The 26,467-nt window shown below is 37.4% G+C and overlaps 1 protein-coding gene across 1 annotated transcript in view; it reads left to right on the top strand.

The window, feature by feature from the left end:
• CTTNBP2 (cortactin binding protein 2) overlaps window positions 1–25,993 on the top strand; it is a 90,873-nt gene extending 64,880 nt beyond the window's left edge. The window contains exons 10-23 of the mRNA XM_055712329.1: window positions 173–448; window positions 1,280–1,375; window positions 1,811–1,890; window positions 3,027–3,113; window positions 3,197–3,296; window positions 6,624–6,776; window positions 7,056–7,243; window positions 10,899–11,077; window positions 14,620–14,825; window positions 15,051–15,236; window positions 17,053–17,113; window positions 18,002–18,134; window positions 20,039–20,140; window positions 24,414–25,993. Of these exons, the coding sequence (XP_055568304.1) occupies window positions 173–448; window positions 1,280–1,375; window positions 1,811–1,890; window positions 3,027–3,113; window positions 3,197–3,296; window positions 6,624–6,776; window positions 7,056–7,243; window positions 10,899–11,077; window positions 14,620–14,825; window positions 15,051–15,236; window positions 17,053–17,113; window positions 18,002–18,134; window positions 20,039–20,140; window positions 24,414–24,659 (2,093 nt within the window). The 3' untranslated portion in view covers window positions 24,660–25,993. The remainder of the gene's footprint in view (window positions 1–172; window positions 449–1,279; window positions 1,376–1,810; window positions 1,891–3,026; window positions 3,114–3,196; window positions 3,297–6,623; window positions 6,777–7,055; window positions 7,244–10,898; window positions 11,078–14,619; window positions 14,826–15,050; window positions 15,237–17,052; window positions 17,114–18,001; window positions 18,135–20,038; window positions 20,141–24,413) is intronic.
• Window positions 25,994–26,467: the final 474 nt, after the last annotated feature.

The raw sequence follows: 26,467 nt of genomic DNA, 5'->3' as shown, positions 1-26,467 counted from the left end.
ACAGCTTTGATTTTTTTAGTGGTCTGTGCTGCTTTTTAACATTTGCTTTTCTGTAGTGGGAGTTATTTTGTAGCTTTCCTTTGCAATATTGAATGTTATTGGTCTTTAATAAATGGATTTTTTTAATTGAGTTTTACAGATTTTCTCATTCTTTATTTCTGTTTTTCAACAGATGCTCTCAATGTACCTGTAAGGATTTCAGTCAGTGGCATTGAACCAGCCCACTGTGGTACAGAGGAATTTGATACAGAAAACACAATATGTGCTTTAAATATCCGCAAACAAACATCATGGGATGATTTTTCAAAAGCAGTGAGTCAGGCAGTGACAAACCACTTCCAAGCAATTGCTTCTGATGGATGGAGGAGCCTAGAAGAGCTGTCATTTAATAGTGCTGCAGAATCCAACATTGGCCTCAGTGCAAGCAGTATATTATCTGTCAAACTAGGTATCAATATTGGTGTAATAAGAAAAGCAAAAATTTGGGGTTTTCTTGAATTGCTGAAATCTTGTAAGTGAGATAAAAAATAGCTTTAGATTTCTGGATCTTTTAAAGCTTAGACTAAGAAAGACCAGTACTAGCTATGAAACTCTGAACAGCGCTGGCATGAAAGCATTCTTTACTTTTAGCTATGTGTATGGTACAATTCATTAAGCACTGTAATATCATATTGGGGACCATGAGGCCCTATGTTAATTAGTCTTTTACTCAATTTAGTACTCCTACAGGTGAAACAAAACAATTTAAAGTAAAGCCCACACTATGTCTTTACAGACATCCAGAATGTACAGTAAATCCAGACCATAAATCATTAGCATAGGTAGAACAGAACTGCTCCTGTTTTATGTAACTTCACTTATCAAAGCAAACCAGAAGAATCTTTAAAATGATGAGAAATTGGCCAAAATGCAGTGGTGGTAGTAACAGTTGCATAGGATTCTGAAAATTCATGTGCTTCATCTTAAATCCCCTTCCACCTGTCCACCACCCCAAAAAAGCCCAATTCAAATCAGAGTGGGCAAGTAACCTTATTTTACTTTATTTTACACGTAAAGATGTAAAGACAAGCTAGCTATTAAATCTGTGTCTCAGTTGGCAGGAAACATTAGTATCCTCAGTCATGTATCAAATAATAGTACGATTTAGTACATGGGACTGGTTTGTTTGTCAGATTTGTCAGTATGTGCACAAAATCTTTGTAAGCAAGTGAATATGCTTGAGCATAGGACACAATATATATATACAGGAACCATCTCTCTCATTTTTTCTTCGTAACAGGAAACATTTCGTGGTCAACAGGTCAGATTTTTTCCCAGCCACCATGGGACTTTTTGAAGAACAACAGAGCTGAGCATATCACAGTGTTTTTGTTTGGTAATTTTCAATTCATATTTTTTAGGTTTGAATGTTAAGTCGCACCATGTATATATAACACATAATTTGAGAATCATTTGCTACTGGTTTTGTTCTTCAGTGTTGCTTCATCCTCAGATCATATCCAATTAATATATCCAGTTATTTTTTTTAACTAGATTTGAAAGGGTCTACAACATTTAGAAAATATGCTGGCACATAAAAGCCCTACTACCTTTTCCAATTAAATAGTAGTATCCGTTTTACTTATGTTATGGATACCTGTGAATCTGTGTTGGTAGATAAACACCTTTCATTTCTTCACCATTTTAATTGGCATAGCCTGTAATTTTAGGAGATCGCTGTAGGATATTGCATGAAAAGCATATGTATCCATCATACATGCTTATAAACATGAGAGATTTAGAAAAGTTATTTGTGTATCTTTTTTTAAAGGACCTCAAGAAGGCTGCCTAAATAGTGTGACTTACGCATCTATGATACATCTTCAGACACTTCAGAATTACCTCCGCCTGGTAGGTACTAAGCTACTTTCTCTCTGCATGCTGTTTATACATGAAAATATTTCTGTAATAGCATTGACTAAAAAAAATTATCTTCTACGCTGTGAAAGAATGTCAAGACTTCTAAAAAATGGAACAGCATGAAAGCTGTTATTTTAAAGATAAAGTTCCCACTAGATCGTATCCCAAGAATTTAAGTCACATGAGGGCATTAACTTCCTTCTTTAAAAAGCTGCCACCTGATTAACTGAACTGCTTAAGAAAATATATTAAAAGCTCTGTTATGTCTTTGTTCTTTCTAAATTTCTTTCTAAAGTTATTTCATTCCACTTTTTGAGGGGAAAGTAAATCAGAATTATTTGAGGTATGATTTTTATTATTAGCTTATATATCTCTATCTGTGCTGTAACTCTTACAATTTATTTAATACCTCGTAATGTAAGGATAGTTGGATAATATGAGTTAACTTTCATACATAATTTGTTTTAACATTACTAATAAAATCAGCATTAGTTTAAAATTGCATAATTTCTGCTGTGTCCTTGCTGTTGTGTTTTTGTTTTGTTTTTATAACATGTTTTATGTTGTTATAAGAACAGCTACATGCCATAGGTTTCTGCTGTATTCAACAATAGTGCACAACGATATGAGTGTGTTCCCTTACTGACTTTTTAGTGCTAATGTAATTTTACAGTTAAGACAGATGATTTTTATTCTGCTGTATTGAGAACATGATCCCATTTCAACTGGAAATAAAGTCCTTAAACTACATCCTTAAGTTAGCAGTGATTTAAACTAGTCTGATGATTTTAAAATCATTCTGGTTTTTCAGTTTTAATTCAAAATCAAGAAAATATTTGTGACTCCTCAACTCATCCTTCCTACATTACTTTTTCATTTTTTGGTGATTGTTATAATGACAAAATATTTTTTCATGTAGTTTTACAAGGTAGGATATAAATTTATCAACGTAATTCCAAGATATTGTATGCAAATATTGCCTATTGTGAAACTGCTGTAGTAAGGATTATTCAGCTCCTGTAGTGCAAAACAAATAACTTTGTCTGTTAGGTGCTGGTTGTCTCATCTAGGTTAAAAAAAATAATCCAAGTCTGAACTTTCAAGAATCATTTATTGTCTGTCTGTAGGTTGAACAGTACCGTAATGTCATTTTCCATGGTCCAGAAGGAAGTTTGCAAGACTATATAGCATATCAGATAGCGGCCTGCATGAAGGTATTAACACAAACGTATAAAGTAAATTAGTTCAGAAATTAGAGTTTGCACTATTTCACCAAATCTATAAATTTTCAACACAGCAAAAGCAAGTTGCTGCAGGATCCACATGTGAAATCATTAAAGTTGAAGTGGATGCTGATTTCTCCAAGGAGCAGCTTGCAGAACTGTTCATCAGTAGTGGTAAGGTTATTTCAGCAGGACTGATTTTGATGATTTGTAGGAAATGTTTTAATGGTACAAAGTAAAGAAATACATTAAAAAATTTTGCATGGTGGGTGGCATGTTTTGACAGAAGACATAGTTTTCCAGGTGCTTCGGAAATAATGGTAAGAGTCTACACTGTGGTAGAACTGTGTATGACAGTCCAATAGGGAGCTCTATCAAAAGTTCATGCCATTTAAGTAAAATTAATAGTTCTTAATATTTTTTTCTGTCTCATTTCTTTTTCCCTTTGTTTGTGAGCCTTTAAAAGTTGATTGTTGTGCTTCAGATCTAGCACATCAGAAATGAACGTCTATTGTTGCTTTATTGTAGCTGTTGTAATGGTTGTGGGTTTTTAACAAATACAGGAGAAGGGAAGCTATAACTATTTCATTTCTGGGAATAAAAGGAACAGTAAAAGAGTTCTTTAAAAGTCAGACCACTTGCTTTTGACATATGCTTGTTTGCTAGATACTTATGTGTGGGTCTGAGCCATATTTTATCACCTGGGCAGGCACGCGAGTGCATGTGTGTGTGTGCATGTGTGCGTGTGTGTGTCGGTGTGTGCAGAACAAATTTTTCATCGAGGTGAATAACTGTAGGTGGCTTAAAGTCCTGTTACTTGGGTGCTTCACAATGAAGTATTCTCAAAGTGGTCAGCAGGCTGTATTGTGCAAATTCACGATGACTAATTGGTAAGAGTGAAAAAAGGACAAAGTAGCCAAAGATGAATGATGGTAAAAATGGGCAAATTAAGTACAAAAGCAGAAGAATGGGGCCACATGGGTCAGTCAGAAGTGAAGGAAGTCATAAAAAGCAACAAATAGAATAGTGCTAAAAGTGAAGGAAAAAGTGGTGTTTTCTGTGGAGGGCTTCTTCTTGGGCAGGTTGGGGGCTGCGTTTTGCCCATACTCACGCATTCAAACTCTGATTTCTTTTATTTTGCTGTAGTGTTAACCATAGAGTGATAATATAGTACATAATATTGCTATATACTATTATTGCTATTTTATTTTATATATTGTATATAATATTACACATACAATAATAAGAGCCTGAAGGGTGATATGGTGCTTCCTTCTTTTTGGTACTGTTCAAATTAATTTTGGCTCAGATACAAGTTTTGTCCTTTGCAGGCAGTTCTCAGGTAGCTGCTTTCACCCCTTTGCAGCTTTCTTCTATTTTTTTTTTTTCCATTTCTGTTTCATGAGTGTTTAGGTTTTGGGTTTTTTCTGTTGATGACAACTGGCAATATAGCTTGAATCTAACCTTGGTAGCAAGACCCTGTTTGCATCCAAAAATGTTGGGCTTTTCTCTTTTATTATCGTGGTCTCTTCTACAGCTCTAGGATTTTAAGTTTACCTCTCATTCAATATGGTGATTCACATTAAAAATAAATGTGATAAATGTCATTACTGCTTGGAATAACCTTGTGTTTCAGGAGCTTTGATTTTCACATTTCACTTTCCATACTGAAAGAAGCTGGGCTTTAGGCATTTGAAACTTCATCAGTTTCAATTTTATTAGTGCAGTGCCTCTGGATACATTCTCATGTGCTGCCATGATGAAACTTTGAGACAGACAGAGCTTTGAGAGGATCAGCCCCTACCTTTTTCCTTCTCAGTATGGTCAGATCAGAAACACCAAGAGGAATTTGAATCTCCAAAGCAAATGTTTTATTCAAACAAACTAGAATTACTAACTTATTAATAGAAAAACTACAGTTCAGTTAGAAGACAGCATTCAGTCTTACTACCTGCTGTGCGCTTGCAGTGTGGATCCTATTCTCCAAGTATGCTTTCGTCCTGTCGCTTTCATTGGCTTTCTTGATTGCAGTAAACTGCACAGTGCCCTCTGACAACATCCATGCTCATGAACAAAAGCAGAGCCACCCCACAGGCTCGTACAGTGGTGTGCAGAAGGGTGCTCCGTTCTGTTGGTTAGCATACTTTCCAGTGTATTTTCATCTATGTCAGGTTGGGTTTTTTTCTCCCAGGAAATCCTGCTCACAGTTCGGAGGATAGCTGGTGCCAGTGATTATTCCCACATGTCATTTTCAGTGCCATCACACTGCTGGGGGAGAAGAAGAGACCATTTAGTCACAAGTCAGCTAGGCTTTGGTGTTTGACCTGCAGGCGAGAGTCATTCATAGTCTGGTTTGTTTACTAGCCACTGTCTCTTAGGAAAGCTGCTTCTTTTGGATGCTTTACTCTGTCAGCCACACGCTCTTAACACTTTGTGCTTGCATTTCAGCATCGTGCTGCTGGTTGCGTCTCATTTTTCTGCCCGCTTCTTGCCCCATTGTTCTGCCACGTGTCCTCTCTTAGGAGGGCACTCTCCTCCTCTCTCTAAATGGTTCCGTCAGACACGGAGGAGGTACCTGTCCTCCCTGCTGTCCAGCTATATCCTCTTAGTAGAACAGGGCAGTAATATTCAGGAAATCGGAAATAAATAGCCATCACCCCCTGCAGTCAGTTGCTCTAAGTTTTGCTCTATCACTCATCATATTCCTTAAAGACCATCTTTAGCACCACCTTCAAAAAGTTCTGAAACAATGCAAGGCACGATATACTCAAGACAAGTGTTTTGTTGAGTATTTGTATTACAGAAGCATTCATCTGGGATTTAGTGTTAGAGGAACCCTTCCAAAGGCTGTATCTTTTTTAGGCAATAAGATGTTAAAATCAGGAAAAATGAAGGAAAAGATATGAAATGTGAAAATAGGAGATAAAGATATATATTATTTTAATGCCTGTTAGGTTCAGATGCTACTGTTTGTGCCTCAAACTAGCTCTGATTGTTTGAGTGATTCTTAAAGATATTGGAGGAAGTTTTGAACAGAGGATAGTAGCAAACAAATAATTAGTTTTTTATAAACGTGAAATATTCTGAATCCTTTTTTCACTACATGGTATAAAGAATACATGTTAGAAGTTTAAAATGTATTACAGCAAATGAAAGAAATGTTTTCAGAGGTCTTTGCTATCTTTCCTGTTGCATTTATTTTCAGTGTGCTGAAATCCTTCCTATATATGAAGATACTATTATAGCCGTTTCAGGAATTTATTTTGATAATAGCTTTTTTTTTTTCTTATTGTACAGTATGATATTCTTCCCATCATTTGATTTTTATGCTTACAGTTTTGACCATACTATACAGTCTGTCTGCTTCTGTGAGCAAGTTAAAAGGAAAAATTAAAAAAAAATTGTAAAAAACCCTTTATTGCATTAGTAGCAGTACAAGCTGTATACATAAATAAAAGTAAATTTTCATAAGTAGACGTTAATGGGATTTTTATCTTTCAGCTTGTCTGGTCCCAGTTAAACAGCCTCCTGTAAGCAAGACAACCATTGTGATTTTAGAAAATCTGGAGAGAGCTTCTTTATCTGAATTACTAGGAGATTTTCTGGCACCTCTTGAGAATCGGAGTTCGGAAAATCCTTGCACTATTCAAAGAGGTATTTAAAGAATTTGGGATGGAGAAATGTTTTTACTACAGTACAGTTGTATTATAATGCATGGCAGACAGGGAACAGTAGAATAATGTAATGTTTGTACATTTACAATTTAAATTGTTTTGTATTTTATTACGAAGAGTTGTTCTTAACAAAGTACAGTGTGTTTTGAGGCTAATTGATGGTGTTTTTTTCTTTCTAATTATGTCACTTCTTGCTTTTATATGAAATTGTGTCAGAGCTTTGGTTATTTCAGTAAAAAGTTTTATGGTTCATTTTTAGCAAATGGAGTTTCTGGTGCCTTTTACTTTCATGAGAACTGCTTTTTGCTGGGGACAATTGCAAAGTGTCATCTTCATGGCTCTGACCTGCTGGTTCAGCAGCATTTCCGTTGGGTTCAACTTAGGTGGGATGGGGAACCAATGCGTGGCTTGCTTCAAAGGTTTTTAAGAAGAAAAGTTATAAACAAGGTAAGAACTTGAATTGGCTTCAGTGATTTTGTTCTTCACCACATCTGTCAAATACATACGATGGTAATGTCAAAAGCTGAGCAGATAACTAGGTTGTTTCAGGAAAAAAGCTTTCATTTCTGGGAGCTCTGTATCTGTAAATGTTGTGCTTGGCCTCTTACAGGAAGGTGTGCAGCTGTGGCTGATCAGCATAAACACACAGGATGGCTGCAAATAATGATACTGTGGATACCTGCTTATCCACTGTATGAAAACGTCCTTCAATAATTTATTTTATCTTCTGTGTGAGTGTGATAGTAAAAATCTGTTCAGCGAACGTAAAATCCCTTTCTTGAGGAATTTATTCTATATATCTGAAATGAAATAGTTATATATCCCGTGTGTAATGTCTTATGTTTTAAGCAGCAAAAAGAGTTTTCATGATTTTCAACTTAAAGAGGAAAGAGGGGTGAAAATATATCAGTCGGGAAGTTGTTTTGAGCCAGTATGCCTGCTGAAGCTGCAAAAAAAAAGTCCAAAAGAGAATAAGGATGGGAAGTCTGTTTTAACTTGAATAAATAAATGGAGGATGGGAAATGAAATGAAAGATGTGGGCAAAAGCAGAATTGTGGAATTTTGAAAGTTATTTGGAAGAAGAACACTCCAGTGTGATAGCAGCTATTGCAGACGTCAGGGAGTGTTAGATGTTGGGAGGGGGAGTTTGATCGAAACAGCTGCAAAGGGAAATAATCTTGGCAGCAGAATTTTGAACAGGCTTAAAAAGGGAGATTGTTCTAGGAATAGCAAAAAACTGTCAGTAGTAAAGAGTCCTGGTCTGGAACAACAGACCCACTGTCATTTCTGAGTGTTCAGCTGTATGTATCTTGGTTATCCCTGGGGATGTCATCTCCTGTACCCTGTGCCACAGTTCTCATCTATAAAAGCTTACTGATTCAAAGAGATCCTAAAGAGGAAATGTGTGGTAACTGAACGCTTCAGTTACTATAATGAGGAAATTTAAAAACATTTGTAGGTATTCTTTAATAGCAAGAACAGAAATACAGAATATAAAAAAAGAATCATGTGAAATGTATCAATGAAACTCTTAAAGAGATTACTTCTCTACACTGGATAAAAAGCTGGCTGGGTGGCCAAGCCCAAAGAGTGGTAGTGAATGGAGTTACTTCCAGCTGGTGGCTGGTCACAGTGGTGTTCCCCAGGGCTCAGTACTGGGACCAGTTCTGTTTAATGTCTTTATCAACGCTGTGGACAAGGAGATCGAGTGCACCCTCAGTAAATTTGCAGGTGACGCCAAGATGGGGGGGCGGCAAGCATTGATCTCCTTGAGGGCAGGAAGGCTCTGCAGAGGGATCTGCTCAGGCTGGATCGATGGGCCAAGGCCAATTGTTGGAGGTTCAACAAAGAAAAGTAAAAGTACCGGCTCCTGCACTTGGGTCACACCAACCCCACACAGCGCTACAGGCTTGGGGCAGAGCGGCTGGAAAGCTGCCTGGTGGGGAAGGACCTGGGGGTGCTGGTTGACCACCCTGTTTAGTCTGGAGAAGAGGAGGCTCAGGGGGGAACTTATTGCTCTCTACAGCTGCCTGAAAGGAGGTTATAGGCAGGTGGATGTTGGGCTTTCCTCCCAGACTACAAGTAACGGGAGAAGAGGAAACAGTCTTAAGTTGCACCAGGGGAGGTTTAGATTACATATTAGGAAAAATTTCTTCACTGAAAGGGTGGTCAAGCATTGGAACAGGCTGCCCAGGGAGGTGGTGGAATCATCGTCCCTGGAGGTGTTTAAAAAATGCGTAGTTGCGGTGCTTAGGGGCATCACTTACTGGTAGACTTGCAGTGCTGGGTTAACAGTTGGACTTGATGATCTCGAAGGTCTTTTCCCACCTAAATGATTCTGTTACTTTTTTCAGGTGCATAGTTATTTATAAGTACTTTTTTCTATGTGAAACATTTCCTTTTTTCCCTATGTGCTTTAAATCTTTTGAGTCCCTACAGACATAGTAAGCTGGAACCATTATGAGTCATTGTCTGGTTGAAGGTATGAATGGTTTCCAAAATCCTGGCAAAGGATGGGGAGGGTAGCAGTTGTCTGTAGGCAAGTAAGTGGGCTGGTTGAAGCTGTTATCTTGCAGATACGGTACGGCACTGGAATGAAGTATAGGCCAGAGGACAGTGCAATGGAAGTATGTAGCAGAATCCACCTCCCTCCTCTTGAGGAGCGAGTTTGCATTCTCAAGTCTGCACTGGAGAATATCTAGTGATCTAAGCCCCTTTATAAAAGGACGGAAGCGCTTTGATCATAAATCATTCAACATCAATGAGAAGGACTGTCTTTGACTGAGCACAAGGCCAGGAAGCACAGCAATGCGGACAGTTGCCAAAGCAGTGGTATTCTGACTTGTTTGCAGACAAAGCTGAATCAAGCTTACTCTGCCAAACTGCTTTGGCTACCAGATCTTGCAGCATTGCGTAACAGATGTCATTTTTAGGTTATTTTGTTTAAGCTTAAAAGCAATCCTTAGGCTCATAGGTTAGAGTTTAACAATGTAATAGGTTCCTACCTCTGACTGAATTTGAACAGAATTTCTGTAGTAATCTCATTATTTTCTCTAAAGCATATATGCAGATGGTGGCTTTTTGGAGGAAAAAAGCCGTGTGTCTTCCTGTACCTTCCCTAACTAAATAATGAATAAAAATGCCCAGTGTGCTATTACTTTCTTATTTTTTTGATACATACATGTGCCATGTGCAAATTCAAATGCCATTGGTATGGGGCTTAAAATAGTGGATTCCAAAGTTAAAAACAAAAGGATTAATCTGTTATAACAATCTTAACGGAAAGCAAAAGCACATTTATTGTTTGAACAACAGACTATTTCAAAGATCCTTGCTCTGTATTCTGATACCTTGTTTGTGCCTTAATATTCATGTTTTCAGATGAAAAGCTCTTTTCCCCATACTTTGGACTATTATGATATATGGGAACAGTTTAAATGTTTTTCTACATTAACTTTCTGTTCACCTGTAGATTCTGTCAAGAAGCTCTGTCTTCAGTGCTGGCAAACACTATCCCTAGTGCATCTTTTAATGCTTCCTCTAATTCAGATGGCTCCAGAGGATAATCCTAGGATTAGGATGATGAAGGCTGTAATCTGGAGTCAGATTAAATAGATATTTCTGGCACCAAATGATTCGCCTTCAACAAGACATACTAAAAAAATGTAAGTCTTAGAGGAAGGCATCTTACCTTCCTTGCTACTAAATCTGAAATCAGTAGAGAAATCCACTGAGAACGTTCCTGTTCAGTGTGATCGTATGTTCTTTATATGCCTTACTTATATCATGTATATTGTGTAGGATATGGTAGGTATCTCTTGTAATCCTAACCTTAAACATCATAGAAAAAGCACTGCTGCCAAATTTGTGTCTGTTTCCCACAAGAAAGTACAGGCATGTCAATTTATTGGTAGGGAGATATCTTTTGAAATATAGTGAAGAAATAAGTTTTAATACAACAAGACTTCAATATACTCCATAAAAAGGTTTGACCAGTTTTTGACTGTTGCTGATTTTGTAACGCCAGGAAAAAGCCGCCTTGGGGTGTCAAGGAAAGTGTGTGCAGCAGAGGTCTTATGTCAAACATCTTTTCTCTCTGCAGTTCAGAGGCAAAGTACCCCCTCCATGTGATCCCGTGTGCAAGATCATAGACTGGATTCTTGCTGTTTGGCACCAGCTGAACTCTTGCTTATCACGTCTAGGAGCACCTGAAGCACTTATGGGGCCAAAACATTTCTTCTCTTGTCCTGTGGTGCCAGGGCATGGCCAGGCGACAGTGAAGTAAGATTTCCATTTCTTGTTTGCCACTGTTCAGTGCCAACTATTGCAAACATAGTAGCTATGTTTCTCCAAAAACCCAACTGACTCAGCGACTTTGAAAGTATTTTAGTGGAAGTTGTTGAAAGTTTTAAACTTTTGTTTGATATTTAAGTACTAGAAGGGCAATTCTGAAGGACACAAGTGGGAACTGGGTGTCTAACACTGGCTGAAAGTCAGTCTTGTTCTGATCTTGCAGTTATTTTCTGACACAGAGGTTGCAAAATATTACTTGTACTGGATAATAATGCTCAACCCTTTAAAGGTTTTGTTCTTCATTTTGAGACACCCCAGTAAAGAAAGCTGTTCATTAGTGAACAGATCAAAATAAGATTCAAGAATTCTGAGCTTGAAAATTTGGTAAAGGTTCCTTTTGAAGTTGTATACAAGGGAAATTTGGAGAACGATTTCTCACTATTTAATATCTGGTATCATTTTTAAACATACACATAATTTCACAGCTTAGCAAATAGGGCAGAAATATACCTTTAGCTATACATCTAACCATATGTATATGTATAACCATATGTCCAGTAACATAAAAGAATGATGAAAATGTTGTCTTTTCTTGCCTACAATTGCATGAACGTGTGCTTACGTTCCAACTTCTCTGCAAATGCTAGCAGGTGAAACAAGAAATAATTATAGGATTTTAAAATATATTAATTTCATGCCAAGATGTTTCTTGGCTACTGTAGAAAGGTTATGAGCCCCTAATTAAGATTCAAGCATGTTCAGAATGCAAATAATAATGTTGATTTCTGGAGATGCAACGTTACTTTTATCACCTTGTTTCACAGCACTCCTGAATTGCCATTTCTGCTCCCTCTGACTTTTTTCTCGTAATGGTTTCTGCTGCTTCATAAAGGTTTCCAGGGTCCTTTGCTTACTATGTTCACTGCCTTTCTCTTCTTTCATTCTGTCTGCAGATCTAGATACATTTCACTTGTTCATTTTCTTTTTTTTTTCTAAAAGGACAGATTATCTAGTATCCAGTGTTATTATCAAACTCTAAATGTGTATGTAGCATTGAGCTGAAATCTTATGGGTGCTGTGAAATAAAAAAGTAATAAAGTATACCATGCATCTATCTCCCTCTTGAATCATGTCTTCTGAAATGTTTTAATCGTTTATTTATTGCAGTGGTATTAGAGGACAGAAAACTGTTCTTTAGATACCTTGCGTTTCTGAGTTTGGATTTCTCCTAAGTATAACTTTGACTGGATTCACAATGCTTATTTTGAGCTCAACCCCAAAATGTCTTTCATAGTATCGATATGCCATCTGACTCCTCATTTTAATGTAGGTTTTGTCCACTAATAAATTATTAAAAAGCACAGCTCCAATGAGCACTTACTGCACGCTTTTGGTTTAGCAGCATGGTGGCTAACAGTGTGGTCATATAACTAGCAATAAATAGTTTTAATTAGCAGCTGTTGCTGTTATTTCAATCTAATTAACCGCTCCTGTCTTCTTGTCCCTCCTCTCCGCTGTGCTGTTCTGCTGCTTTTTACATTTATTAAAGCTTCACTGAGTCAGTTCAATTCATTGAGACAGTAGGCAGCTACCTACGAACTGGGTTTGTTCTGGGCTGATGTTAACATGAGGCAAGTGGCAGCAGCAGGCAGCTGGGAAGGGAGAGAGGAGGTGAGACAGGCAATTGTTTCCTGCTGTGTGGTGTTTCGTGTAGCTTCACATTTTGGATAGTAGGGTGAATAAATTAGGACAATTTTAGTTACATTTTTTTTTTCTTGATTTTGATCTATGCGTTAAAGATGATGTTCCAACAAGAAAGAGTTTCACTTTCCAGCTCTTTGCAGGGGCAGGGAGGTGCTGTACCTTTCCTGAGTATCCGCTATATCAAGGAACTGGGGACTTGGTCAGGATGAGCACAAACATAAGACTGAATTTAAGCACCAGGTTGGATTTTTTACTTAGAGAGGATGGCATTGTACAGCCCATCAGTTGTTAACTGTTTGATTAGAATGGGCTCAATTAATTTTATTTCTTCAGCATTCATTTCTCACCATTTATGCTAGCAGATTGCAAAACGCCAAAAGCTTACGTAGGCAGAAATGGAGAGGTAGAGTTCTTTATTGCTAAAATGAAAGCAATTGTTTATTTTGGTAGCTTAACTCAGCTAGCAGAAGTAGACTGTATCTATATGTAATGGTATCTACAACATTATGCTAAGGAAGCTTGAAGGAACATCACCAATATGCATTTTACATCTTATTTTAACAACTCTACTAATTATTTTTCTAATTAATGTAACTTTTCTCAAGGTTATACCAGCACTTTGTAGCATGGTTATATATCATAAAAATTCAATTTTGTGCTTCATAACTAACCAAAAATACATCTATCAAACGATTTGTACAATCAAATTTTAAAACCCAAACAAACAACAATACAAACAAACAAAAATAAAGCCAAAAATGTTGTCATAATCTTTTGGGTAATAGGATGATTTCTATGTATCAACATATCCAACAAAATGGTTCATTTAAGTCAAACACATTTTAGCGCTCAGTTTTTCTGAATGGATTTCTGTGAAGCTGAAACACAGCATTATAACCTATAATTTCTTATAGATCTTCAGTATAAACCCTCTGACTCTCAGTCTTACCATCTTCCTCTTATAAGAGGGTATAAGAAAAAAAAAAAAAAAGAGATGGATTTGATCTAAAAAAAGATTGTCTCAGTGTCTGTTATAGATGTGAGCTGAGCCCTAAGCCTGAAACTCCTAGCTTTTATCCCTTGAGAACTATAAGCTGTAAGAAATAGCATTTATTTATTTCCTAACACAGATTTGTCACTTCTGAGCTAAAAACAATGTAATATTTCTCTCTTAGAAAAGCAAAAGTCCCAGAAGAGCCACGTCCCTTTAAATCAATTTTTTATGATCAGACCCAGTCTCAAAACCAGACAATCTGGAAAATTCACAGCATCCTGGAAACGCAGTTCACCATAGATCAAATAGACAAAAGGAGAGTGAGAGCAAGGCAGCTGTATGAATAGAAGGGTCTTGTGAACTGGACAAGTTTGGAAGTGGAAGAATACTGGAAAGGGTGCAATCATAACTAAATACCTCCTTTTTCCCATGCTGGCAGCCAGCGGGCAATGAATGAACACCTGCAGGCATGGAACCTTCTCAAGGGGCTTTTGTTGTACACACATGAAGGTGCATCTTTCTGGGACATTCTTTCTTTTAGCCTTAAAAAGGAAAAGATGTTTTATGGTCCTTACCTGAAGAAGGAAACCATCAGATGGTAAATAGTTTGCCAAAGCAGCCTGAAGAAAGTTAGGTCAAATAATTTAATATAAAACAAACAAATATACCCCACTTTAAATAAAATCAGTTCCCCTCTGAAATGGGGTACAATACAAAGTCCAAAATATATGTGCTTCCTGAAAATGCAGAATTGGATATGTTACCTGAACTATAAAATCTTGGGTTGTTTATAATTCTCTCTGAAGTTAAGGGATTCTTTGTGTGCCTACAGGTGGATGTCCAGGTTATGGAATGCTGTGATAGCTCCCAGAGTTCAAGAAGCAATACTCTCCAGAGCCTCTGTGAAAAGACCATCTGTACCAGGACAAGCCATAGCCAAAAAAAGTCCTAGCCAAGGTCAACAGGCTGTCGTTAAAGCTGCTCTCAGTATCTTGCTAAATAAAGCTGTTTTGCATGGCTGTCCTCTCCCCAGACCAGGTAACTGAACAGTCTGAAAGGCAAGTAGTTGTACGTTGCCAGAGTGGGGCTTTTAACTCTTGGATTCCTTTTTTAAAACTTTCACAAAACGTAACTATAGTTATGATGGGAGGTGTGTGGTTAAAAGCATTTACAGTCACTAAACTAAGTAGTTGTATAAGGTAGTCAAAGAGGAATCATTTGCAAGAGTCAATTCTTCTTAACATTGTTCTACTTTTGTTTCAGAGCTAGATAATTACATAGCAGATTTTAAGGGAGGAAACTTTCCTTTATCTGTGGTTTCGAGCTACAAAAATTGTAGTAAGAAAAGAGGTGAGAATGCTTCTTGGAGAAAAGTGAGCACAAGTCCTCGCAAAAAGTCAGGCCATTTGTCCCCCCAGTCATGGAATAAGCAGGAGACAAACGCTGAAGGTAAAGCTTTCCGTTTTCAGTTCTGAAAGAAGGTGTGGGTGCTTGACCTGTGTCGATAGGAATCTCAGTTTTCTTCTACGTCATGAATTAAACATTCTCAATGAAATGACGCTCATGGTTATGTTCATCAGTAAAAAATCGTTTACTTTTTTTCCCCTCAAATAATTTTGTTGTGACTGTGAGGTATCCTGATTAATTATTGATTTTTTGTTTGTTTGTTCTAATGCCTTTCCTGTTGTCCTGATAATGAGGTAGGCTTTAGTTCAGGTGGTGGAAGATTCAGCAGTGGTTCCACCTCATATTGCATGGAATGATGTTTTATCATTCTCTGCCCCAGCACCAGATGAGGGAAAGACTTCATTACTTGGTTGGTGCTCTTTAGAGCTGCACCTGATTTACAGTATTTCTTTTTTTGCTTTTTTTTTTTCACATACTTTGTAGCTTCGCTACAATAATAAAATATAATAAATAAATAATAATAAAAAGATCATGCATCCCTTGTTCAGTCTTGTTAAATAAATTGAGTAGAATAATCTAGAAGCCCTGTAGCGGAAGCAAGAGGTCTCTGGTTTTAAATTGAAGATTTTTGTTTGATTTTCTTTTTAATTGCAAAAACTAAATGTAAAAACCTCTGCGTAGTCACAGATACTGTAAGGTTTTCATGAAGTTTCCACATCATTTTTAGCAGGCTGCTTGATAAAGAAGGCTTTATGTGACAGTCTGTGTGTGTGTATGTGAAAGTCGTATTAGTAGCTGACACTTTTGAATTGTCTTTTTACCTCAAGCTCACAAGCCGTCTAACAAGCTGTTTACTACACAGGGATAACATCTGGGTATGTGCAGAAGCAACATTTCATTCTTCTAAAATTACACATCTGTCTAGAAAGAAAACTTGGGAATACCATAACTGAATACAGTATTGAACAGGAAAGCTTCTAGAGGACAAAATCAAATTATTTTGCTTTTAGAAAATGAAGGTAACTCCTTCAGAGAGAAGAGTTAGGAAGGGATGCAGAGAGAAAGAGGCTTACACACACACACACACACACACACTCTCTCTCTCTCTCTCTCTCTCTCTCTCTCTCTGGAAACAGTAAGATTCTAGCCTCAATTACCTCATATATAAAAGACTGAAATACTTGATGCCTGGTACTTTGTAACATTAAATTGAGCTATTCATTTCTTCAGCTCTTGTTCAGAAAGAAATCTGCTTTTTCTGAACTCCAGCTCTAATGTCCTGATTTTGCTTGTGAGTTCTGTGTTTGAATTGTGAATTCACCTAATTCCACTAAGAGGATTTAAGAAATCAAATGAATGTAACCTGAAGGAGGATGGTTTATACTGTGTCTTGCACCTGAAAATGTTCTTAGACTCCAGTTAATATCTGTGAATATAAGTAAAAAATGGAATGGTGAATTTAAATAGGCTTCCATTTCTGACTATCAGAATCAAATGCGGTTCCCGATTCCAAGGGTAAGTTGTTTGATTTTACTTAAACGAAGAAAGCTTAAATCTTTTCCTGTTGACAAGCGATTTCTCTTTGAGAGAAGCAGTAAGGGTGGTTCAGGTGCCTTGCACAGAAACCTCATGTTCTATATCCACAAAAGCTTGGGCAAGTCATGCCCCATTTGCCATTTTAGCAGTTCCGACTGCTGTTCTGAACAGTTTCAAGGGATGCATTCTGACCTTTGACAGAGTCTATTGATATGATTAACCAGTACACAGAAACACATTTTCCTTGTTTATCACAGATTTTAGAATAAAGAAACAAACACACATGGTAACACACTAATAAGTCCATCTGTCTTTTGTGCAGTTATAAAATCTAGGACTGTGTTGCAGCCAAACTGTAAGAAAAGAGCTTCTCTCACCACAAAGTAAGTTTTAATTTCTGGTATTTGTAATACTTAGCAAACAGTAAAGATAATAAAATTGTGTTGTAAACCAGCACATTATAATTAATAGATTAAGAGTTTCTATTTGGTAATGTTTTGGTTCTACATCTAAAGAAAGGAATCCTTTTTAATTCTCAGTTCTGAGAGAAAATTTTATATACTTCAAGATAATTTTAGAATCCATTTCTGTATTTTAAACCTTGCAGCACTACATGCCTTTTTATGTAACAGTCTATTACTTAAGACCATTATGTAACATTTACCCTGCCACGAAAAGCCAACCGTATGCTTTTCTCACCTGGCATTATATTTTCAAAACTCTTTTGGCTCTCTTAGCTTACTGAATGGCAATTCAAAAGCGTGTAGTATATGTGCTTTAGTCTAAACGCTACAGAGTTCCCCTAGGAAAGTGTACAGTTAGCCAGAGGGAACTGCATTTGAGACTTTACTTCAATTTGAAACCTTGGTTCTGCCACATTCACAGGCACAGAGAGCACAGAATGTTTATGCTTCTTGGTATGCCAGGGTTTTTGTAAGTGTTAGGAGTCAAATCCCCCCCAAAAAGGAGTGGAATAAATTTCATTTGGTCCATCTTAAAAGAGGAGAATCTTTGAAGGTAGTAGGCAGAAGAATCCTTTGTTAGAATTTCAGAATGGAGAGAATAATTTGAATAGAAAGAAGATACCTTATGATGTAACAACTATTGCTGCCACTTAATTAGATGCTATTTTCTTTTTGTTCATGGTAGTAAAGGTCACTTGGAAAAAAACCTACTATTTTTCAGGTGTGTATAATATTTATTTTAAAATTCTGTGTCATAGCTTCATTTTAATTGTTCTCTTTGTTTGTTTGTGGTTTTTTTTGAACAAGATCTTCAGAGAAGGATCAGTTGGGAACGTTAAATCTGGAGCAAAGGCTGTCCCTTGGTTCTGATGATGAGGTAGATCTTGTGCAGGAACTTCAAAGTATGTGTTCCAGCAAATCTGAGCCTGATATAAGCAAGGTAAACACAAGGCTTTTAAATAATTTACTACTTTGCCATATGCAGTTGTTTGTGATGTGTTTAAAATGAATTTTTAATTTACAAGCACTGCTTGAAGAAAATTATAAAATTGTTTGGAAATAAGCCAAAGTCAACTAATAAGTTATAATTGGAGTGTAAGTGTTCTGGTTTTAAATTACACCTTCACTATTTTATCTGGTAGAGATTTTTGCAGTGGAGGCTGGAGAGGCTGCAATTCATAAGTTCATAAATGCTAGCAACAATAACCTCCTCTGCATTATTGTTCCCCATGTTATCTTTCATGCTATCATCACTTCCACTGGGAAACTGTTTTGTAATTTTAGACATAGGAAGTTTTTCCTAATATGCATAGCACATTTTGTTTATTTAGTGTAATCCCATCAGCCATTACTGAACTGTCTCAAAGCTCCTCTGCTGCGTAGGCAAAACGCAGTTTTGCTGCCCCGAGCAAGAAAGAATGGATTGGCCTAGTTCTCTAACAGCGGCAGCAGAGGGTGAAGGATGCTTGCAAGGCTTACAGGTTTGGGGCTAAGTTCTGTGCTGCAGAGGGTGGAGCTGTGGATCTTTCTCGTTTGTCCTTCTACGCCAAAAGCATCCAGGCTCTCCCTGTAGCCGTAGCTATTTATTCTTTTCCTTCTTGCCTCCTAGCACAGCTGAAGTAGGATGGCTGTGACAACAGGCTGTGTTCACACTGGAGCAGCTGTTCTGTACCATTTGAAACACAGACAGAGTTAGTCTTAAGCTATTATCCCGTTAGGCAGTGTGTTACATCCTCTAGGATCTCCCTGAGCAGCAGGTCCATTCGTTTTCCTTTATTAAGTACTCTGTTTAGTCTTAGAAGTCAACAAAGTTTTTATTAAAAAAAGAAATACTGTGTTTGGGAAAATTTTTCAACCTATTTAATGAAATCCTTTATTAGAGTCTTTTGTTTTGGGTTGGTTGTTTTGTTTTGTTTTTTTAAAGTATTTACAGTCCTTGCATGAGTCACATGAGCCAAGCTGGCAAGCTAATCACCAGTCACTTAGCAGGGATTTACCATATCTATCTTTGAAAGAATGGGATGTGCTTAAAGAAATGGTAACCAATTTAAAATTGTGTTTAATAACATGTAAAATGTAATTGCTCGTTGTTGACAATTCAAGGAAATATGGGTTAGATAAGGAAGGAGATAGATGTCACTGTCTTTTGTTCAGTTTCCTCACCATGGGTGGAACCATCCATGGCTGGAATTTCTGTTGTTAATTCCCGAGCTGCCTAGTTGAGCCTTACAGAAGTAAGGGTGCTGTTGCATGTTTTCTCCGTGTGATGGAATTTCAGGCTGCCATAAAAATAAGTACTTCTGCTCTCTAATTTGCCTTTTCACTTGAATATGTGCCTCTGTTAGGTTGGGATTGAGTACTTTTGCAGTTGCAGGGAATTGGATCAGCTTGCCCCAGAACAAAATACCTAGTTTTCAGCGAGGACAGAGGGCTGATTAGACTCTGTCTGCTATTGCATGGTCACAAGGTTTGGAGGAAAATAGTAGGGGAGAAACATGGCAGAAGGAAGAGAAAAGGATTATTCCTTTTTGTGATGTTTCTGGGGCTGAATAAAATTTAACGAGAAACTGCCCTGAAGTTCCGCTGAATAGTATTGCTCTGGAAATGTATGGTTCATCTTCTTCTGGTTATGGTCCATGTGAAATCTCTCTCTTCATCACCCACCTCCCGCAAATGCACTCTATAGTAAAGGAAATGTATTTTAATTGTTCTTTGGATATTTATGCATTACATTGCACAGAAACTATATGAAAATGAAATCAAGACTCCCAAAATTTGGCAAAGTGAAACATAATCTGTGAATAACTAAAAAAAACATAATCACCATTTTCTTATCTTTTTTAGATAGCAGATTCTAAGGATGAGCTATTGATGTTCAATAACTCTCAGAAGAATCCTGTATTTTCAGCAAGTGGTACTAACCCAAGTAAAACAACAGCACAAAAGGTAGGTGAAATGAGTTTTGTAGTAGGATAGGGAAGATGTCTTGAGTTTCTCCAAAATCTGAATTCCTGATTGGATCCATAGAATTAGTGTTCCAGTGCCGTGTTTATTACAAGAATAAACTGTCATGATTCTTAGGAAACTTGCTAGACATACCATGCCAAATTTCTTCCATGTGTTTTAATGGAAACTTAAGATTTATTAAACAATGGATGTATTTGCTTCCGTTTTCATGTTTACATAAAGCCATCTCCTTAAGCCAAGTACTGTTGACATTTCTTTGACATTATAAGTTACTTGCATCAGATGAAATAAAAACCCTGGGTTCATTCCTCTGCCCCCACCCCCCACCCTAGTTAATGTTATTCAGTAACTTTGCAAAGGCACACAAGTTTTTTAAATTCTTGATATATAATTCCCGGCTTATGGTTTATTTTTCTACTATTTTTTTTTGTAGTGACTACCCAAATATATACAATTCCAGACCACTGTTTTCCTAAGTGTTATTATTTAAGTAGAACTGAGCTGCTCTGGTGTCAAAGCTTTCCAGTGGTAGAAATTGTAAGACATGATATTATCAGAGTTTGTGAAAAATAGCATGGATTTTTTAAAAGGGTTTTCAGTATTGCCAGATTATTTATGAGAAATTAAAAGAAACCCTGTGTTAGAAGTTTGGTGATTATGGGAAAAGATAGTCTAAATGTAAACGAACTTTACTAATTTCAGAGCAGTTTCAGAGTGGGATGATAAGCTAAATACTACTGGAAGATATAATCGGTCCACTATCATCATCTTTTCAGAAACTGAAATAATTGTTTGTGAGTGCTAACATCCCTATTAAATATGAAGATGGAGTTGTATCTTGCTTAGTTTTCATTCTTTGGATAGTAAAGTTAAAATTGTGCTTTCTCTTTTTCCCTTTTCTTTCTTGCTCCTTGTGGTTTTGAACATCAAGAGGGCTTCTGAGCACATGGCTCAATTAACCTTAGCCAGCACAGAATCTGTCTGTGTTCCCTCACTGGGCTCCTCTGTTCCCTTAACAGGGATCCTCTAAAGTCCAGTCCAGACACTTTTACCTGACCATGATCATTTTTTTCCTAGAGACACTCTGTCTATTTTCTGCAGTTACAATGAAGTAGCCCTGAAAATAGCTTAACTTTGCACACCTAAGCATTAAAAAAACTACAGTTGGATGAAATCACTTACCACGCTTACCGTATTTTTTCATATCCAAATATTCAAAACGTTAGAATATTTTCCATAACTTTATTTAAAATCCAGAGAACAGTGTCCACTAACAAACAATTTTAACATTCCAGATCCGCATTTGGGTATACTGCTTTTGGATATTTCTCTAAACACATTATTTTAGAATCATCAAATCATTTAGGTTGGAAAAGACCTTTGAGATCATCAAGTCCAACCGTTAACCCAGCGCTGCCAAGTCCATCACTAACCCATGTCCCTAAGCACCACGTCTGTCTGGCTTTTAAATACCTCCAAGGATGGTGATTCCACCACCTCCCTGGGCAGCCTGTTCCAATGCTTGACCACCCTTTCAGTGAAGAAATTTTTCCTACTATGCAGTCTAAGCCTCGTCTGGTGCAACTTGAGGCCATTTCTCTTGTCCTGTCGCTTGTAATTTGAGAGAAGAGACCGACCTCCACCTGCCTACAGCCTCCTTCCAGGTAGTTGTAGAGAGCGACAAGGCTCCCCCCTGGGCCTCCTCCTCTCCAGGCTAAACACCCCCAGTTCCCTCAGCTGCTCCTCACAAGACTTGTGCTCCAGACCCTTCCCCAGCCCCGTTGCCCGTCTCTGGACACGCTCCAGCCCCTCTGCTCCCTCTCACAGTGAGGGGCCCAGAGCTGAACACAGGGTTTGAGGTGCGGCACCACCAGTGCCCAGTACAGGAGGACAATCACTGCCCTGGTCCTGCTGGCCATGCTATTCAGATTTAAAATTCGTAATTTCAGACATTACAAATCAAATCTCCACATAGTGGCAATGCCTGGATAATTTTGTAAGTCAGGTGACCTACCTGTTCTAATGTAAATTTTTCCTAGTTAATTTTTTTACTTTTAAAATTCCTGCTAACAATTTAAGGCACAGCTGCATTGACTTTGGAGGTAGACGAGTGTCATGGTTTAACGGCAGCCAGCAGCTAAGTACCACGCAGCCACTCACTCATCCCCCACCACAGCAGTGGGATGCAGAGGAGAATCAGGGCAAAAGGTAAAACTCAAGGGTTGAGATAAGAACAATTTAATAATTGAAATAAAATCAAATATAATAATAACAACTGTAATGAAAAGGAGAGCAAGGGAGAGAGGAATAAAATCCAAAACAAAAAACCCCAAGTGGTGCACGATAGAGCTGCTCACAACCCACTTACCGATGCCCGGCCAGTGCGCAAGAAGCAGCAATTCACAGGCCCCAGCCAACCCCCCAGCTTATATACTGGGCGTGACATTCTATGGCATGGAATACCCCTTTGGCCAGTTTGGGGCAGCTGCCCTGGCTGTGTCCCCTCCCAGTTTCCCATGCCCCTCCAGCCCTCTCGCTGGCAGAGCCTAAGAAACTGAAAACTCCTTGACTATGTATAAACATTACTTAGCAACAGCTAAAACCATCAGTGTACTATCAACATAATTCTCATACCGAATCCAAAACACAGCCCTGTACCAGCTACTGAAAAGAAAATCAACTCTGTCCCAGCTGAAACCATTACAACAAGCTTAGCTACCTTTGAGGTTTTTTAAGAACTTGGTCAAAAGATTTCATACAGGTTAAAAAAATTGATTTTCCATACCTTGTGAGGAAATGTTGGCCAAAATGAAGGAAATACAACCCAACCTTTTGCTAGAGGGGAAAGAGATCTAATAGAATGACAAGCTTTGTTTCTAGATTTAATCGTTACTACAACAAATCTGTCAAAAATCTAGAAGAGCACAGTCTTAGGTTGGAAGCAGAAGTCAAACTTTTAGAAGCAATTCCAATGATGTTGAACCTGTGCAGCTGCAAGAACTGGTGTCTGAAAACGAGTTTGAGATTAGAAAAGCATCCTTTTCTGAAAGTAAATAGAATTCTGTGGGTAACAAAAGCAATACTGCACGAGCAGAGGAGATCTTATCAACAGTAATGAGACAAATTACTTACAAGGGCAACATACCCATAATTAATTTTTTTTTTAATTGGCTGGAAGAAAAAATGCTTTCAAGTATGTGAACGAGAAAGAGAAAACTGATAAGACATGCAAAATCTTTGATCCAGGATCCAAACAAATTGATGAAATCAAGGATTAATAAGGAACAGACAGTGATGAACAGTTTACTTGCATGCCACCAACCTTTACTTGAAGAGCAGCAGCTGCTGGTGAAAATGAACTTTTTAATATTGCTGCCCAGAGGGTGACCTGGATTCAGGTGATGCCAACAGTTAAGTTCCTAATTCTCCTTTCCTGTCAGGTAGGCACCTCTCATGAAAGAGATGTGTTAGCGACCGTCATAAACTGGCTTAGCTAACATCTTTCTCCTTGTCTACAAAGGAACAAAAAGTGACAACACACCTCACTTTGGCACTTCCGCTGTCTAAATTTGGGCGGGGTGAATACGGTCCAGTTTTTAAGAATGTAGCTTCTTAGCATAAATAATTTGAGAGGCTAAAATCTGGTTTATAAGAAAGCAATCTGTAAGATTATGTAACTAGCCTTTCAACTTCTGTTATATTAAATCTTTTTATTCTGTTATATTAAATATTTCAACTTCTGTTATATTAAAATGTAACTAGCCTTTCAACTTCTGTTCTCGAAGTATTATTTTTGTTGTGATTATTTTGTTCTTATTTATGGCCTTGATGGTACAAAAAAAGTGTGTATCTTTATTCAAGCTTTAAAGCTGAATTTTGTGCCTGCAAGACCTAAATTTCCATTTTTCCCTTTTAGCTGTGGCTACAGCTGTCATTTTTCCACAGTAATGAAAGAAAGAACGTGAAATGTTCCTCTGAAATGGAGACATGCAAGAATCAAATTTAAGGCTTTTTCAATAGCAGTGGCAAAACCCCATTGTCTTATTTCAGTACTCTAAGATGTTGATATGTCTTTTCAGTCAAAGAAGCAAACAAAGCGCCATAGTTCACCAAGTAGTAAGAAGCTGTCATACTAAATGGCAAAAGATTGTAAATACCAAGAGTTTCCATGAGGCTGGTAGGGTTGGTTGGTTGTTTTCCAGGTCAAATGGCAACAATTACTTATACAGAAAATGCTTTTTTTTGTTCATAGGATGGAATGCGTCCGCTCAGCAGCAGTCGAACTGTGGAAAGCAGCAACAGTAAATCAAAGACAGAGTTGGGTGTTTCAAGAGTTAAATCTTTTCTTCCAGTTCCTAGAAGTAAAGTCACCCAGCCTTCTCAGAATACTAAAAAAAGCAGCAGCAGTAATACAAGGCAAATAGAGGCAGATAATAAGGCAAAAAGAGAGATTTGGAATTTGCACAAAAAAGAACAAATAGAAAAATCTAATAAATAAACCTGCCTACCATAAAATTTTTGATGATCTTATAATTTCTATTGCAAAGAACCAAGTACTCAAATATGTAAATATTTTTTGAAAATAAACTGTTTCCCTGTAATGTAAAGTTTGTACAGGACCACGTTTATTTCTTATGTAAATCAGCTGGAAATTATATTGACTTAAACTTCAGAAATGGGCAGTTTTGCCACCTTCATAGGTGGTTTGTTTGGTTTTTTTTCTTCTTTTATTATGAAAATTACTTGTTTAAATGATAATATTCAGGGGTGTTACCACAGGATTCTGTTTGTGTATATACTGTACATAAATATATTCTATCAAGTTCACATGTTAAACTGCATTCAGATGAGTTGCACAATATGTACAGCAATGGCTTCAAGCTATTGTTCGTGCATTTTAAAGACATGTTTTTATCTTCACTTAACGAAAAATTAATGGAATGTGGCAATAACTAAAATGATTGGAAATGCAGATCAATTACTTTCAGCTACAAGCCATATTAAATACTTTGATTTCCCCATCATCTGCCTGCTGAATTTTGATCTTGTTTCTCTCAAGCTTCTCTTCATCTAAAATGTCATGAATTTTCGTTATAACTTCTATCTTTTAAAAAAGGAAAGAGATTGAGAAATTAAAATGCAATAAAAGTTATTTTTCTCAGACTCTTATTCTTTAATAGAATTGAAGAAAATGGGATCATTTATTAACTTTGTTTTTCTTGTATACTGTAAAAACTTTTATATACTTCATCAGTGTTTTAAAAGGATCTGAGAAATAATAGTGTTTTACAGAAACAGATTTTACTGAAAAGGAGTTTGAGCACAAGCTGAACTACAGTATTATCAGAGATAATGTAGTAGCGATAACACGAGTTCCTATGTAATTATCAATTTCTATTGTGGATTTAAGATGTAATTGCTGTGAAATGATACTTGAGCTGCAGCTAAAATTCTTTATAATTCCCCCCCACCCCCTACTACAGAGGTAGAGCACGTTCACACATCGAGGGAGAGTTTCTACAGGGGGATTATGCCCCCGGTCTCTGCAGTAGCTGCAGTTACACGCTTGTGAAGTGTAGTAATGTGGAAACGCTCCCTGCCCAGACACCTCGGCTGGCTGGCGGAGCAAAGCGCGGAGTTTTCTTGAGATCAAACTGCCAGGAGATGGTTTTGAGAGCTATGAACAGCAACATGGTCATGCCTATACTTTCCAACGTAGTGTTTTTCTCAAATTCAGCCTGGAAAAGGAAAGGATTACCTGTTTCCTAACGCTTCACCTTTGTACGTAAAACAGTCATCCCAAACTCATGTCAATAAAACTTTTGTACTGTATATTGTCTTTCTGTCCCTTAGTTTGTACGTGTGTGTTATCTCTATCGATATAGAATATTAGAAGCTTATTTCTGTAATCATTTTCCGCACAACATATTTAGAAAGTATCTTGTCTTTTGGTAATTGCTTTTTTATTAAAACTTCAGTTTGTTGTGTGATAGTAACATATAACTGAATACTGGTGATTTCTATAGAAGTTGATTTTTATTTTTTTTTTTCTGTAATTTTTGGTGCTGAAAAATGGATGCTACTTTTGCAGTTGGTTCTTAACAGAATGAGTCAGCCGGGAACTGCTGGAGGTCAGAGCAACAGGTCTCAGCAATTAGGATCCCTTATGCGCTGAAGCGGTGTCAACAGCAGTACGGCAGCTTGTGTGAGAAGCTCAGGCATGGATTTTGTGGTGAGGAGGAACGTAAAATGGAAAATGTTTTTTGTAGCGATCACACAAGTTGCAACATCAGGATTTGTAATCAC

This window comes from Falco cherrug, chromosome 5, assembly GCF_023634085.1.
Source record: "Falco cherrug isolate bFalChe1 chromosome 5, bFalChe1.pri, whole genome shotgun sequence".
Classification (NCBI taxonomy): Eukaryota; Metazoa; Chordata; class Aves; order Falconiformes; family Falconidae; genus Falco; species Falco cherrug.
The sequence above is the reverse complement of the archived record's forward strand: the minus strand, read 5'-3'. Positions and strand labels throughout refer to the sequence as shown.